This window comes from Phragmites australis, chromosome 4, assembly GCF_958298935.1.
Source record: "Phragmites australis chromosome 4, lpPhrAust1.1, whole genome shotgun sequence".
In the NCBI taxonomy this organism is placed as follows: domain Eukaryota; kingdom Viridiplantae; phylum Streptophyta; class Magnoliopsida; order Poales; family Poaceae; genus Phragmites; species Phragmites australis.
Window position 1 is genome coordinate 27,103,991 of NC_084924.1, and position 14,828 is coordinate 27,118,818.

Consider the following 14,828-nt stretch of genomic DNA (forward strand, 5'->3'; position numbering starts at 1 on the left):
CAAGCTGGAAGAGTTGTCTCTGTAGTTCATCGAGGAACTAAGGACTTTTGCCGAAGTGGAGCACCACACACCATGGCGCAAGGCGATCTTGGCAGAGATGGGTGCGATCAATGCCAACAAGACCTGGTAGCTCGTCGACCTGCCACCAGGCCATCGCCCAATTGACCTCAAGTGGGTGTTCAAGATAAAAAAGGACACGCATGACTAGGTTGTGAAGCACAAAGCAAGACTGGTGGCAAAGGGGTATGTTCAGTAGCTCGGCATCGACTTTGAAGATGCATTCGCCCTAGTTGCACGCCTTGACTCCATCAGAGTTATGCTAGCGCCGGTAGCGTAGAATGGCTAGACCGTCCACCACATGGACTTCAAGTCTACTTTCCTCAATGGGGAGATTGTGGAGGAGGTTTATGTAAGCCAGCCACCGGTGTTCATCATCGCCAGCTAGGAGCACAAGGTGCTGAAATTGGAGAAGGCACTCTGCCGGCTTCGTCAAGCCCCACAAGCGTGGTACGCCAAACTGGACTGAACACTTGCCTTCCCCAGGTTCAGACGTGGGGTGGTCGATTGTGTACACACGCTGCCATGGACTCAGACGTGGGGATCATCCGGAACTTCCGGGTTGCAAACCCAGAACTTCCAGGTTCTAGAAGAAAACACATTCTCATAGATTTCCTTGCTGATTCACCTTGCATGATAAATCTTTCCAACATAAATATGCATATGCACTAGCCTAAGGGTTTTAGACTCAATTTACACTCTAAATCACACAATTTTCTTAGTATAATTCAATTTGGTCTACCCGAAACTTCTGTCTTGAACCCGGATCTTCCAGGTTTGGGCAGAGCACGGGTTTTGCAAGCAACTTTGATCAATTTGATTTGCAAACCTTACCAATTCAATGAGACAAGGGTTTTGCACTAGCACATAGGTTCTACACTTCATCCACAAACCAAACAACATGATTTCCTAGCTCATACCCATATTCCTCTAATTAGCTCCAAACATCAAGAACACCAAAAGAGGCTAAGAACGGCTCGAATCCTTCGGGTATGCGCAAAATACTTGGATGGATTGGAAGCCTAGAAGCTAGAGATAGCGAGGGTACCACACACATACCTCGATTTTGCTTCTTGAAGGAGAAATCCGATGGGAGAATGAGACAGAGCTTGAGGGAGAGCAGCTCTCCTGCTTTGTTGGAGAGGGAGAGAGCATGGGAGAGGAGTGAGGGGTGGGGCTATAGCTGAGGGAGAGGAAGGGGGTGGTTGGACAACTCTAGTGGGCCCCATTTGCTAGAGAAATAAGTCTGTTTCAACTGCAAAAACATTTCCTTCTCTCCCATTTTCTTTCTCTCTTTTTATTACCCAAACCGAGGTGCTCTAGTGCTCCAAAAAATAAAATTTCTCAAAATTAAACCTGACGCTAATGATGCATGATTATGCTTAAATACATGATTACGGGTTTGGGATGTGACAACCGATAAGCTGTTACATGGGATCCGAACTAGCCGTGTTAGCCCTCGGGTTTCTGGATTTACCTCTTGAGGTGATGTGGCCGTGGTTCCGACTAAGGCTTCTTGTTCACCTTGATCCTTGAGCTCTTAGGTTCGTTGCTTGGTTAGTGTTGACATGCTATGTCGAGACTTTGCTTGTCGCAACAGAGACCTACCTTGGGGCAACCCCGGATAGTGATGACCCCTTCGGGTTCTAGGATCTTCACGCATTGGTAAGTGTAATATGTGGCTGCCATAAACTTGGCAAGAGTAGGTCTTCCCAAGATGGTGTTGTATGCCATCTCGAAGTCAACCATGTCGAACAGAATCTTTTTCGTCCAGAAGTTGCCATGCTTCTCGAAGGTAACGGGGAGCCATATCTGAGCGATTGGAGTGGCCAAAGATTCAGGTACTATGCCGTGAAAGGCTTGCGTAACTGGCTTGATGGCAGATCCATCATGGATTTTTCAACGGATTGCTCCGGATAGGTGTCTCGACAATCCATTTTTCCAGAAATTGCAAGGAAAATCTTGTCTTGTGGTGAATAGGGCATTCACGACTGTCTTGGTAACCGAGTGGTTCGAACTCGATGCCGTAATACTTAGCACATTGATCCATAAATCGACTTACCTCATCGCTAGAATCGTCGCTAGAAAGTTCTTCGTTGAAGTTCACCCGATCGATCGCCAGTTTGTCGGTGGGATGAGTGAAGTTTTCGTAGAACCCCTCGTTTGAAAAACTGGTCCTCGATGTAGGCATAGTCAACATCATGTTTTGTGTAGAATTTTCAATGCCTATTGTCATGACCCCCATGGACAGTGCTAGCTGTCGACGATTTGTGAACTGTCGATCTAACAAACTTGTTGAAGAATTGAGGGATGCTTTAAGTAGATGAATCACAAAAGGAACACACAGAGATTTTTAGACAGGTTCGAGTCTCCATTAGGATAATAACCTTATATCTAGTTTATCTTGTATTGATCTGAGCCTGTTACAAGAGGGGTTTAGCTAGCCTAGATGCATCTAAACCTAGTCAGCGACTTCCTCCTTGACTTATGTTGGCTTCTCTCAACTTGTTTGGGCTTGTGTCTCTTCAGTTTGGCTTTCCCTTCCTCAGGGCCCTCAGACTCCGTATATATAGGGGACGTCGTACGTCCTCTAGAGTCTTTCTTTCAATTCCTAGAGATAAAATTCCCTATTTACAAAATACCCTAGGATCCTGCTGGTAGTTTTCGTTTATCCATGGATCTCTTTCCGGAGATAGAGATATACATTGAGAATTAAGTGAAACCCTGGAGGGTCCAGATATAATAATTATCCAGTAGTAATTGTCAATAATGAATGCTCCCTAAATCTTTGAAATTTTTTTAGCAGCATAATGAATGCTCGCCAAACGATGGAGAGCAGGGACCTTGGAATTTTTTAGCTGTTTGGTGTCGTGCCATGTTTTCCTTTATTACATCTTGCCAAAGTTTCGTGGCCAAATTTGGCAGCACTTGATGATCAGGCTACACATTGTCACTAAGGTTAGTTGTGATGACGCAGCCACTCCCAAAGGTGGGGAGGCATTCTTGCCAAAATTTGGCAACGAAATAAATTCTCACCAAATCAAAATAACTACTGAAGTTTGATAAGACAACCATCTATGGTATGGCTAGGGGAGAAGGGAGCCGGGCTAAGCGATTTCAACACTTAACAGATCTATCCAATCGAGCATATATGTTTTTGGGTTGCCATTGGACCTTTATCACTTCTGTACCCAAAACTATTTAAAAGTGGTACACACACAATTTCACGACGTTCACCCCGCAAGCAAATCCCATAAATGTGGTTCACACATATGTTGCCTCACTTAATCCTCTATGGGAGAAAAATTCCTAAAATGTAGCACACACATTCTAATCCTTGTAGATGTTGCTGGTTGTGCCGTTTGCTTGCTTAATCCAGCCATTGAAGTAGAAGAATTGGCTGCAAAATTATAGAATGCACTGGCTGCGCCTGGAGAAGCACTAGTTTTGCTTGACTGAGATGTCTGTTGTTGTAGTACCTTTATATTCCTCCTTTGGTCATATAATGCTCTTTTCTGTTTGTCAGATAGCACAGTCCAGGCATCTTGGACCATGTGGAAGGCACCACCAGCACCCACTGACTTGTTCTTGTCAGGGTGGAGCTGAAGAACCAGCTTCCTATACTGTTTTTTCAGAGTCTCATGATCCAATGACATTGGCACGGATAGGGTAGAGTACCAATCCTTCTCACCATCAATCTTCACTGCCGAAGCAAGATATATATGCAAGGTAGTGATCAGCTGAACAATGCCCTCAAGTGTGGGAAACAGAGAGTGTACCTTGACGGCGAATTTCTTGGCCCCCTGCAGGTCCATCGATGCAAACTTCTTCTCTACAATGTCCTTTGCCCTGAGGGTCTCATCCTTGTTGCACTCCATGTCCAGCCCAAAAGGAAACAAATGTTACCTGAAAATCACGAGGGGAAGAGCCAATATCAGATACTAAACTTAGAATATATACCATCATACCTACCATATAGGAATTATGACAACAAAAGACTTAAAATACATTAGTAGCACACCATAGGCGAACTTGCCAAAACACAGTGTATGTTGATGACCTGGTTATCACCGGCAGTGAAGAATAGGAAATTGAGCACTTCAAGCTACAAATGAAAACCAAATTTGAGATGAGTGATCTCGGGTTACTCTCTTTCTACCTCAGTTTTGAAGTCACACAGGGGATCAACAGGATCAAGCTATCACAAGCTACCTACACTAGGCGCATCCTTGACAAGGCCGGGATGGTGGACTGCAATCCCTACCAAACTCCGATGGAGCAGCGCCTCAAGCTCAGCAAGGCAAGCTTTGCACTGCCGGTTGACGCCACTGAATACCGAAGTATCATCGGGAGCTTGCGGTACCTGGTGCATTCGTGCCCTGATCTCGCATTCTCAGTCAGGTACATGAGCCAGTTCATGGAGAACCCCACGGTTGGACATCATGCAGCTATGAAGCGCATCCTGCGCTACGTCACTAGAATAATCAATTTCGACTGGTACTACACAAAGAAGGGGATCAAGGAGGGTCTCATCGGCTTCAGCGATAGCGACTTCGTCAGCGATGTGGACACACGGAAGAGCACCAATGGCATTCTCTTCTTCTTCGGTTCAAGCCTAGCGAATTGGCAGTCCCAGAAGAAAAGGGTCATCGCATTGTCATCCTGTGTGGCTGAATACATCGCAGCAACAACGGTGGCCTGTCAGGCTGTCTAGCTAGCTCAGCTCCTCCGTGAGTTAACAGATGAGTAGCCGAGCGCATTCAAGCTCAACATCGGCAACCAGTCTGTGATCGCCCTCAGCAAGAATCCTGTGTTCCATTATCGGAGAAAACACATTGCAATGAAATACCATTTCATTCGGGAGTGCGTTGAAGATGGGAAGGTTGACATCGTTCCCATCAACATTGGGGGGCAACTCGCGGACATCCTGACCAAGCCGCTTGGGCACATGAAATTTGAAGACCTTCACATGCGGATTGGTGTCATCTCAATCTCCAATGAGCACAAGGTTTAGGGGGTGAATTGTTGAATAAACTTCATGCTCGATAAGTTAGCATCAGTAGTCTATTAGGAGTCCATTTTTTCTCCTTTTGAGTCGTGTGCGTAGTTGAGCACGCCGCATCCACATCGTGCGTGTGGAGTCCGAGTCTGTCATGTCATGGCGAGTGGTGGCATGGCGTGCAAGGCCACGTTTGACCATTTCATGTGCTTCGTTTCTATATAATGAGAAGTAAAAACCGAAAAGCAGCAATCAGTTCGCTGCACCAAATCCTCTGGGTGTCCTCTATGTTCGCTTGAGATCGTTCCAGGCCTCCTACGCTTGTGTGATCCGGCTGCGCGCCGAATTATCCATAGTCGCATCCCAGCTGCACACCGGAACAAGGGTGGCAGCTGACACAGTGTAGTTATGATTGTTGTTGTGTGGGGGACACTTGTTAATCCATACAAGTGTCCCCCACAGAACAACAATCAAACTACACTGTGTTTTGGCAAGTTCGCCTATGGTGTGCTACTAATGTATTTTAAGTCTTTTGTTGTCATAATTCCTATATGGTAAGTATGATGGTATATATTCTAAGTTTAGTATCTGATATTGGCTCTTCCCCTCGTGATTTTCAGGTAACATTTGTTTCCTTTTGGGCTGGACATGGAGTGCAACAAGGATGAGACCCTCAGGGCAAAGGACATTGTAGAGAAGAAGTTTGCATCGATGGACCTGCAGGGGGCCAAGAAATTCGCCGTCAAGGTACACTCTCTGTTTCCCACACTTGAGGGCATTGTTCAGCTGATCACTACCTTGCATATATATCTTGCTTCGGCAGTGAAGATTGATGGTGAGAAGGATTGGTACTCTAACCTATCCGTGCCAATGTCATTGGATCATGAGACCCTGAAAAAACAGTATAGGAAGCTGGTTCTTCAACTCCACCCCGACAAGAACAAGTCAGTGGATGCTGGTGGTGCTTTCCACATGGTCCAAGATGCCTGGACTGTGCTATCTGACAAACAGAAAAGAACATTATATGACCAAAGGAGGAATATAAAGGTACTACAACAACAGACATCTCAGTCAAGCAAAACTAGTGCTTCTCCAGGCGCAGCCAGTGCATTCTATAATTTTGCAGCCAATTTTTCTACTTCAAAGGCTGGATTAAGCAAGCAAACGGCACAACCAGCAACATCTACAAGGATTAGAATGTGTGTGCTACATTTTAGGAATTTTTCTCCCATAGAGGATTAAGTGAGGCAACATATGTGTGAACCACATTTATGGGATTTGCTTGCGGGGTGAACGTCGTGAAATTGTGTGTGTACCACTTTTAAATAGTTTTGGGTACAGAAGTGATAAAGGTCCAATGGCAACCCAAAAACATATGTGCTCGATTGGATAGATCTTCTAAGTGTTGAAATCGCTTAGCCCGTCTCCCTTCTCCCCTAGCCATACCATAGATGGTTGTCTTATCAAACTTCAGTAGTTGTTTTGATTTGGTGAGAATTTATTTTGTTGCCAAATTTTGGCAAGAATCCCTCCCCACCTTTGGGAGTGGCTGCGTCATCACCACTAACCTTAGTGGCAATGTGTAGCCTGATCATCAAGTGCTGCCAAATTTGGCCACGAAGCTTTGGCAAGATGTAATAAAGGAAAACATGGCACGACACCAAACAGCTAAAAACTTCCAAGGTCCCTGCTCTCCATCGTTTGGTGAGCATTCATTATGCTGCTAAATTTTTTTCAAAGATTTAGGGAGCATTCATTATTGACGATTACTACTGGATAATTATTATATCTAGACCCTCCAGGGTTTCACTTAATTCTCAGTGTATATCTCTATCTCCGGAAAGGAATCCATGGATAAAAGAAAACTACTAGCAGGATCCTAAGATATCTTGTAAATAGGGAATTTTATCTCTAGGAACTGGAAGAAAGACTCTAGAGGATGTACGACGTCCCCCATATATACGGAGTCTGAGGGCCCTAAGGAAGGGAAGGCCAAACCGAAGAGACACAAGCCCAAACAAGTTGAGAGAAGCCAATAGAAGTTAAGGAGGAAGTTGCTGACTAGGTTTAGATGCATCTAGCCTAGCTACACCCCTCTTGTAACAAGTTCAGTTCAATACAAGATAAACTAGATGTAAGGTTATTATCCTAATGGAGACTCAAACCTGTCTAAAAATCTCTGCGTGTTTCTTTTGTGATTTTTCTACTTAAAGTATCCCTCAATTCTTCAACAAGTTTGTTAGATCGACAGTTCACAAATCGTCGACAGCTGGCACCGTCTATGGGGGTCATGACAATAGGCATTGAAAATTCTACACGAAACATGCTGTTGACTACGCCTACGTCGAGGACCGGTTTTTCAAACGAGGGGTTCTACGACAACTTCACTCATCCCACCGACAAACTGGCGATCGATCGGGTGAACTTCGACGAAGAACTTTCTGGCGACGATTCTAGCGATGAGGTAAGTCGATTTATGGATCAATGTGCTAAGTATTACGGCATCGAGTTTGAACCACTCGGCTACCAAGATAGTCGTGAATGCCCTATTCATCACAAGACAAGATTTTCCCTGCAATTTCTGAAAAAATGGATTGTCGAGACACCTATCCGGAGTAATCCATTGAAAAATCCATGATGGATCTGCCATCAAGCTAGTTATGCAAGCCTTTCACGGCATAGTACCTGAATCTTTGGCCACTCCAATCGCTCAAATATGGCTCCCCGTTACCTTCGAGAAGCATGGCAACTTCCGAACGAAAAAGATTCTGTTCGACATGGTCGACTTTGAGATGGCATACAACACCATCTTGGGAAGACCTACTCTTGCCAAATTTATGGCAGCCACATATTACACTTCCCAATGTGTGAAGATCCTAGAACCCGAAGGGGTCATCACTATCCGGGGTTGCCCCAAGGTAGGTCTCTGTTGCGACAAGCAAAGTCTCGACATAGCATGTCAACACTAACCAACCAACGAACCTAAGAGCTCAAGGATCAAGGTGAACAAGAAGCCTTAGTCGGAACCACTGCCACATCGCCTCAAGAGGCAAATCCAGAAACTCGAGGGCTAACACGGCTAGTTCGGATCCCATGTAACAGCTTATCGGCTGTCACATCCCAAACCCGTAATCATGCATTTAATCATAATCATGCATCATTAGCGTCAGGTTTAATTTTGAGTAATTTTATTTTTTGGAGTACTAGAGCACCTTGGTTTGGGTAATAAAAAGAGAGAAAGAAAATAGGAGAGAAGGAAATATTTTTGCAGTTGAAACAGACTTATTTTCTCTAGCAAATGGGGCCCACTAGAGTTGTCCAACCACCCCCTTCCTCTCCCTCAGCTGCAGCCCCACCCCTCACTCCTCTCCCACGCTCTCTCCCTCTCCAATAAAGCAGGAGAGCTTCTCCCCCTCTCCCTCAAGCTCTCTCTCATTCTCCCATCGGATTTCTCCTTCAAGAAGCAAAATCGAGGTATGTGTGTGGTACCCTTTCTATCCCTAGCTTCTAGGCTTCCAATCCATCCAAGTATTTTGCGCATACCCGAAGGATTCGAGCCGTTCTTAGCCTCTTTTGGTGTTCTTGATGTTTGGAGCTAATTAGAGGAATATGGGTATGAGCTAGGAAATCATGTTGTTTGGTTGGTGGATGAAGTGTAGAACCTATGTGCTAGTGCAAAACCCTTGTCTCTTTGAATTGGTAAGGTTTGCAAATCAAATCGACCAAAGTTCCTTGCAAAACTCGTGCTCTGCCCAAACCTGGAAGGTCCGGGTTCAACACGGAAGTTTCGGGTAGACCAAATTGAATTATACTAAGAAAATTGTGTGATTTAGAGTGTAAATTGAGTCTAGAACCCTTAGGCTAGTGCATATACATATTTATGTTGGAAAGATTTGGCATGCAAGGTGAATCAACAAGGAAATCTACGAGAATGTGTTTTCTTCCAGAACCTGGAAGTTCTGGGTTTGCAACCCGGAAGTTTCGGATGATCCTAGTTAGAGCTAACCGAGAACTCCCACCTGAAAGTTCCAAGTATAGCTCAGAAGTTTTGAGTTAAGCTAAGTAAGGATTAACCGAGAACCCCGTTCAGAGCCAAACCTGGATGTTTCGACCTCAACCCGGAACCTCCGAGTCAATCAAAAAGTGGCAACCTGAGGACCCTGTCTGGAGGTTAACCCGAAAGTTTTGAGTTCTATCAGAAGTTCAGAAGTTGTGCTCTTTCACATGTCGTGTACCTTTAGCTTGTTGTTATGTTGCATCCTCCATTGTTATGCATCATGTAGCATATTTCCTTGCATTTCTTTCATGATCATCATTGCATGCGCTCTTCTTTAGAGAACAAAGGACCAGAGTGTGGCGCGGGGGTGATCGAAGGCGACACCGAACCACCGAAGTTCTGTGAGTGCTGCGTGGGTAGCATCAGGCAGGCGCTGGAGCAGCAAGGCAATCATTTATGCATATTGCACTTCATATTTTGGATCTTGTAAAGTCTCAATTGATAAATTATGCTTATGTAAGTTATGCATGTTAGAGTTCCAATGTCAGATTATATGGGTAGAACCTGTGTTGATGCATTACTTCTACCTTGATCTTGTTGATGATCCTTATCCTTGTAGCCTGGGTATAATAATGAGAATGTATTACTTAAAAGTGATACGAGATGCTTAGCAATGCATAGGTCTTTAGTAGAAGTTGAGCGGTGGAATGTTCTATCGTTCGAGAGCTAAAGGTCAATTATTGTTCACAATGATGATAAGAATATGGATTGTTTGAGAGTGAGGATGAGATGAGATGTGGGCGGTGCTAGGGATAGGTTGGGAGAGGAAGTCAGATGCCATAGATCGCTTGTATCAATTAAGTACCGTCTGTCAGTGCCGTTGGCTCTAGGACTTTCCATACTAACCACATGTTGATCTAATGATAAGATAAACCGATTATCATACACCATGCTAACGCTTGTTGTGCGTCCCTATGATGCGTAAGAGAAAAAGAATAGGAGGAGCAAGGTGGCAGGGAGCCGGAGGTGTCTGAGACGCGCTCGCGATAACCCTGGTGCCATAGGGGCATGTGCAAGTGGGTAGTTCCGGGTATGAGAAAGGTTGACACGAGTACCCCTTTGTGTGGGCCTATGTAGTAACACAAGCCGAATGGTTCTCGAGTTGTGTGGGTAAAGTTGTACCCCCTACAGGGTGTAAGATCAATTCGAATTACCGTGCTCTTGGTCATGAGCTTGCTTCTGTCCATTCGCATCGGTTGTAGAGTCACGAATGTAGGATGATATGGTATGGAATGTTGGGATGTAGTTGATATGGTTCTATTCTCAGATATATTTATTATGGTTCTAGTTATATATATGTTTATGTCGCTGATTACAGTATAGAACGATATATGTGGTCATGTGTAGATGTTTACACATATATGTCAAAAATTGCTTTCGCATGTGAATCTACTTAACCTTGTGGTCGTTCCTTGCTAATCCTCCAAATGCATATTCCTTGAAGTTGAGTTATTTATATGTACCCATTATGAATTAAGTCTTGCGAGTACCTTCGTACTCACACTGCTCTTTCAGGTTCTGCAGGCGAAGAGGAGCTAGTGTTTGGCTACTTCACGCCTGACGATATAGGTGGCAGGCATGAGTAGTGCAAACTATTCGAGTGATGTGATTTTGGGGTGGAGCCTAAGGACATATGGCTCCACCTATCTTTTGTTGTTTATAGATGTCATCTTCTGCTGCGTAGTTTCTCTTTTGGCTAGGGGGTGAATTTTTCCTTTTGTCTCATATCTCTTTTTTGCTGTAAATTGTTAGAAATTGTAAATACTTAAAGACTTACGATATAATTTCATTATTATCTCTTTACTGAGCTTTGTAGAGATGATATATGTTGGAAAGTAGTGTGTTCCGATCTTGGGCACAGAACACATGCCAGAACTACCGGAATGGTATTTTGATTAATCATTGCAGTCATGATTATAAAAATAATTGACTTAATGATTAATTAGAATACTATTTGAATAGTTTCTCATAGCATGGTATCAGAGCTTGGTTTAATAAAGTATCCTAAAGAACTTAAGATGGGTTAATAAAACATATCAACCCCACTAAGACAACCCACAAAAGTTATCTTTGCATCCTAAGTGTTTGCTCTCCTTTATTCCTCACATTGTTTTAGATTTTGCCGTACATCTTCTTGTGGATAACATGCTTAATCTTGATCCCTGACTCGTCTCTTTCTTAAGGGGTTAAGGATGGTCGCTTTGGACAAGTGGTTCTAAGTTGGTGAAGATGAGAGAAGTGTAATAGGGTGTAGCTTCCTTGTGTGAACGTTTGGACGATTAAGTTAGCTATACTATGCCCCTAAGTATAACATATTGTTGGTTGCTGCATCTATGTTGTTTTTGTTTCCACATCGTGTTGTTCCATATTATGATGTCTTTGTGATTGTTGCATTGACGTGATCGAGAAAAAGGTAAGAAGGTAAGGAACGCATCCCGATGGTGATAAATATAAGGGGCTCAACCGGTGCGTGGTAGAGGCCTGATATATCCTGTACGACGATGGTACGGGAAGTGAATACATTAGCAATAACATATGAACGTCTACAATACGATTGTAGTTATGGTCTCTACCTTTGTGGCGATTACATAGGGTGTCTCGTAAGGCGATGGTACAGAAAGTGAATACGTTAGCAACAACGTATGAAACATGACTTGTGAGGCAAGTTGCACCAGCACCGCTTGAGCGAACACTTTTCTTTCTTGCGTGAAGGGTGATGATTGGTGGTCATTATGTATGAATGCTTGTGGGGAGCGATGAATTCGAGAAAGAGACATGTAGATAGGGATCGAGCATGCTTTCATTTCCCTATTGCTCATATTGCTTGCGTTTTCCCCAATATATGGTATTATGGGTCCAAGAAAGTGATATCCAACTAATGTTACTTTTGCTATGTTGGAGCTTGACCTTTCATCTCTCTTTTATCTTATTGTCACAATAGGATGAGAATCCGCTAAAATCTTGGAGATCTTCCTGAGGGTTCTAATGAGAGCAATCCAATGCCGCCTCCACCGCCAAGCATGGCGGATGTGCTAATGCAGATTGAGCAAAACCTTCAAGCAGAGATGGATCTCCTAGAAGCTCTTGTGTGTAACATGGCCCCTCAAGGAAGAGGTGGAGTCAGACGCCGTGATGACTTCTCAGATTTTCTTCGGAATCAGGCGCCCACCTTCATGCGCGTTGACGATCCTCGCAACACTGACCATTGGCTTCGCACCATCGAGCAGAAGCTCGCTCTCCTTTGGTGCGGGGACCACAAGAAGGCTCTCTTCGTCGCCCATCAACTTCAGGGTGCCGCTGGCACGTGGTGGACCAACTATCTCGCCATACACGCTGCCAATCACCGGGTGTCTTCGGCGGAGTTCCGCCAGGCCTTCCGTGACTATCACATTCCCAAGGGGTTAATGGAAATCAAGATGCGGGAATTCCTGGACCTCCAGCAGAGAGGCAAGTTTGTTATGGAGTATGTACAGGTGTTCAACCACCTTGCACAATATGCGTTGGAAGAGGCCAACACCGATGAAAGAAGTAATATCGTTTTATGAATGGCCTCTCATCCAAGCTGCAAGACCGCTTGTCGGCTCATGAGTTCTCCGATTTAAATAAGTTGGTAAGCAACTCTCTCAAGGCCGAGTTCAAGATGAAGAACCTCCAAGAGGAGAAGAAGCGCAAGAGAGTTTCGTTGCCTTCCATGGGCGGGAGCTCTCAACGCCCATGAACGAAGAGTCAACCTCCACCATCTCTCACGGCGACTTCGGCTGCTCCATGACCAATGTGGGTAGTTTGATGTACGTCGTCCTCTTCGCAAGGGCAACCTCTAAGACCCACGGGATTGGAAGGGAGCGTGACAGGTGGCCTAAACGGCCATGTTACAACTGTGGGCGTGCCGGCCACTTTGCTTGGGTTTGCCCTTTTCCAAAGCTATGAGCCATGGTGACTGCTCCAAGGCCTTCACTGTCAGCTCAACCCACTCCACAAGCTTCCAAGACAGTGCACGTTCCCAAGTGTGGACGAGTGAACCACATCACCACCGAGGAAGCTCGAGAGGACGATAGGGTGCTCGTTGGTATGCTACTTGTGTATTCTCACCCTGCAGTTGTACTTTTCGATTCTGGTGCATCTCATTCATTCACCAAGGAAGGTTATCTCTTGGGTCACAATATGGTCACCTAGACCCTACCTTCTTCATTCCATATCGATGCGCTTGGTGCTAAGTTACAAGCCGATCGGTTCATTCCTTTAGTTAAGATTCTTATTGAAGGGGTTTCGTTCTTTGCAAATTTGATCCTGCTTGATACTAGAGGAGTGGACATTATATTAGGAATGAATTAGCTAATCCGATATGGTGCTCGTATTGATTCCACCAAGAGGGTTGTTTCTCTCAAAAATTCAAGTGGCGTGCGGGTTTCTCTTCACCTTGGAGAGGGTGGTCTCCACTTATATGCCTTGATAAGTGTGACAACCACGAGTCTTCTGGATATTCCTATGGTCTGTGAGTTTCCTGATATCTTCCTAGATGAATTGCTACGAATACCACCCGACCGAGAAGTAGAATTCTCTATTGAGCTTTTACTTGGTACAACCTCGATTTTAAAGAGGTCTTATCAGATGTCTCCAAATGAATTGGTAGAGATGAAGAAGCAGATTTAGGTTTTTCTCTCAAAAGGTTTTATTCGTCTGAGCTCCCCACCTTTGGGATGCCTGTCACTTTTTGTGATGAAGAAGGACCAAACTTTGCAGATGTATGTTGATTACCATTCGTTGAATGAGGCCACCGTCAAGAATAAGTATCCACTTTCTTGGATTGACATTCTGTTCGATCAGTTGACTGGTGCTCGGGTTTTCTCCAGGATTTATTTGAGATTGGGTTATCACCAAATAAAGATCTGACCGGAGGATATTCCAAAGACAGCTTTCTCTACCCATTACAGGCTCTATGAGTTTACCATTATGTCTTTTGACCTAACCAATGTGCTGGCATTCTTCATGTATTTGATGAATACATTCTTCATGGAAGAACTCGATAGGTTTGTCGTGGTTTTCATTGATGATATTTTCATCAACTCCAAGACTGAAGAAGAACATTATGAGCACCTCCGAGTTTTTCTTGCCTGACTTTGAGATCACCATCTCTATGCCAAATTCAATAAATGCGAGTTCTGGCTCAAAGAAGTCACTTTTCTGGGTCATGTTTTATCGGAGAACAAAGTTGCTGTTGACCCGAGCAAAGTACAAGAAGTTCTCAACTGGGTTCAACCCAAGAGTGTCACCGACATCCGGAGTTTTCTCAGACTCATGGGTTATTACCACTGGTTCATCGAGAACTTATCCAAGATCTCTAAGCCCATGACTGAACTTTTGAAGCAAGGAAGTGTATTGGAGCGGTCAAATGAATGTGAGTCACCTTTCCAAACCTTGAAGAAACTGCTCATGACCGCTCCCGTTTTTGCTCAGCTTGAAGTGGACAAGGGTTTCGATGTCTATTGCGATACTTCTCGTATAGGCCTCGGTGTCCTCTGGCAAGAGAGCCGAGTTGTTGCATACGCCTCACGCCAATTGAAGCGGCATGAAGAGAACTACCTAACTCATGACTTAGAGCTTACGTCAGTTATTCATGCTTTGAAGATTTGGTGTCACTATCTGCTAGGTAATCTTTGCCGCATCTATACAGATCACAAAAGTCTTAAGTACATCTTCACTCATGCTGATCTGAAT

At 44.4% G+C, this 14,828-nt stretch overlaps 1 protein-coding gene across 1 annotated transcript; it reads left to right on the forward strand.

The window, feature by feature from the left end:
* The first annotated feature begins 4,300 nt into the window (after positions 1-4,300).
* Positions 4,301-4,771, forward strand: LOC133914696 (secreted RxLR effector protein 161-like). The gene has a single exon (XM_062357746.1). The coding sequence runs from the start codon at positions 4,301-4,303 to the stop codon at positions 4,769-4,771; it is 471 nt and encodes a 156-aa protein (XP_062213730.1).
* Positions 4,772-14,828: the final 10,057 nt, after the last annotated feature.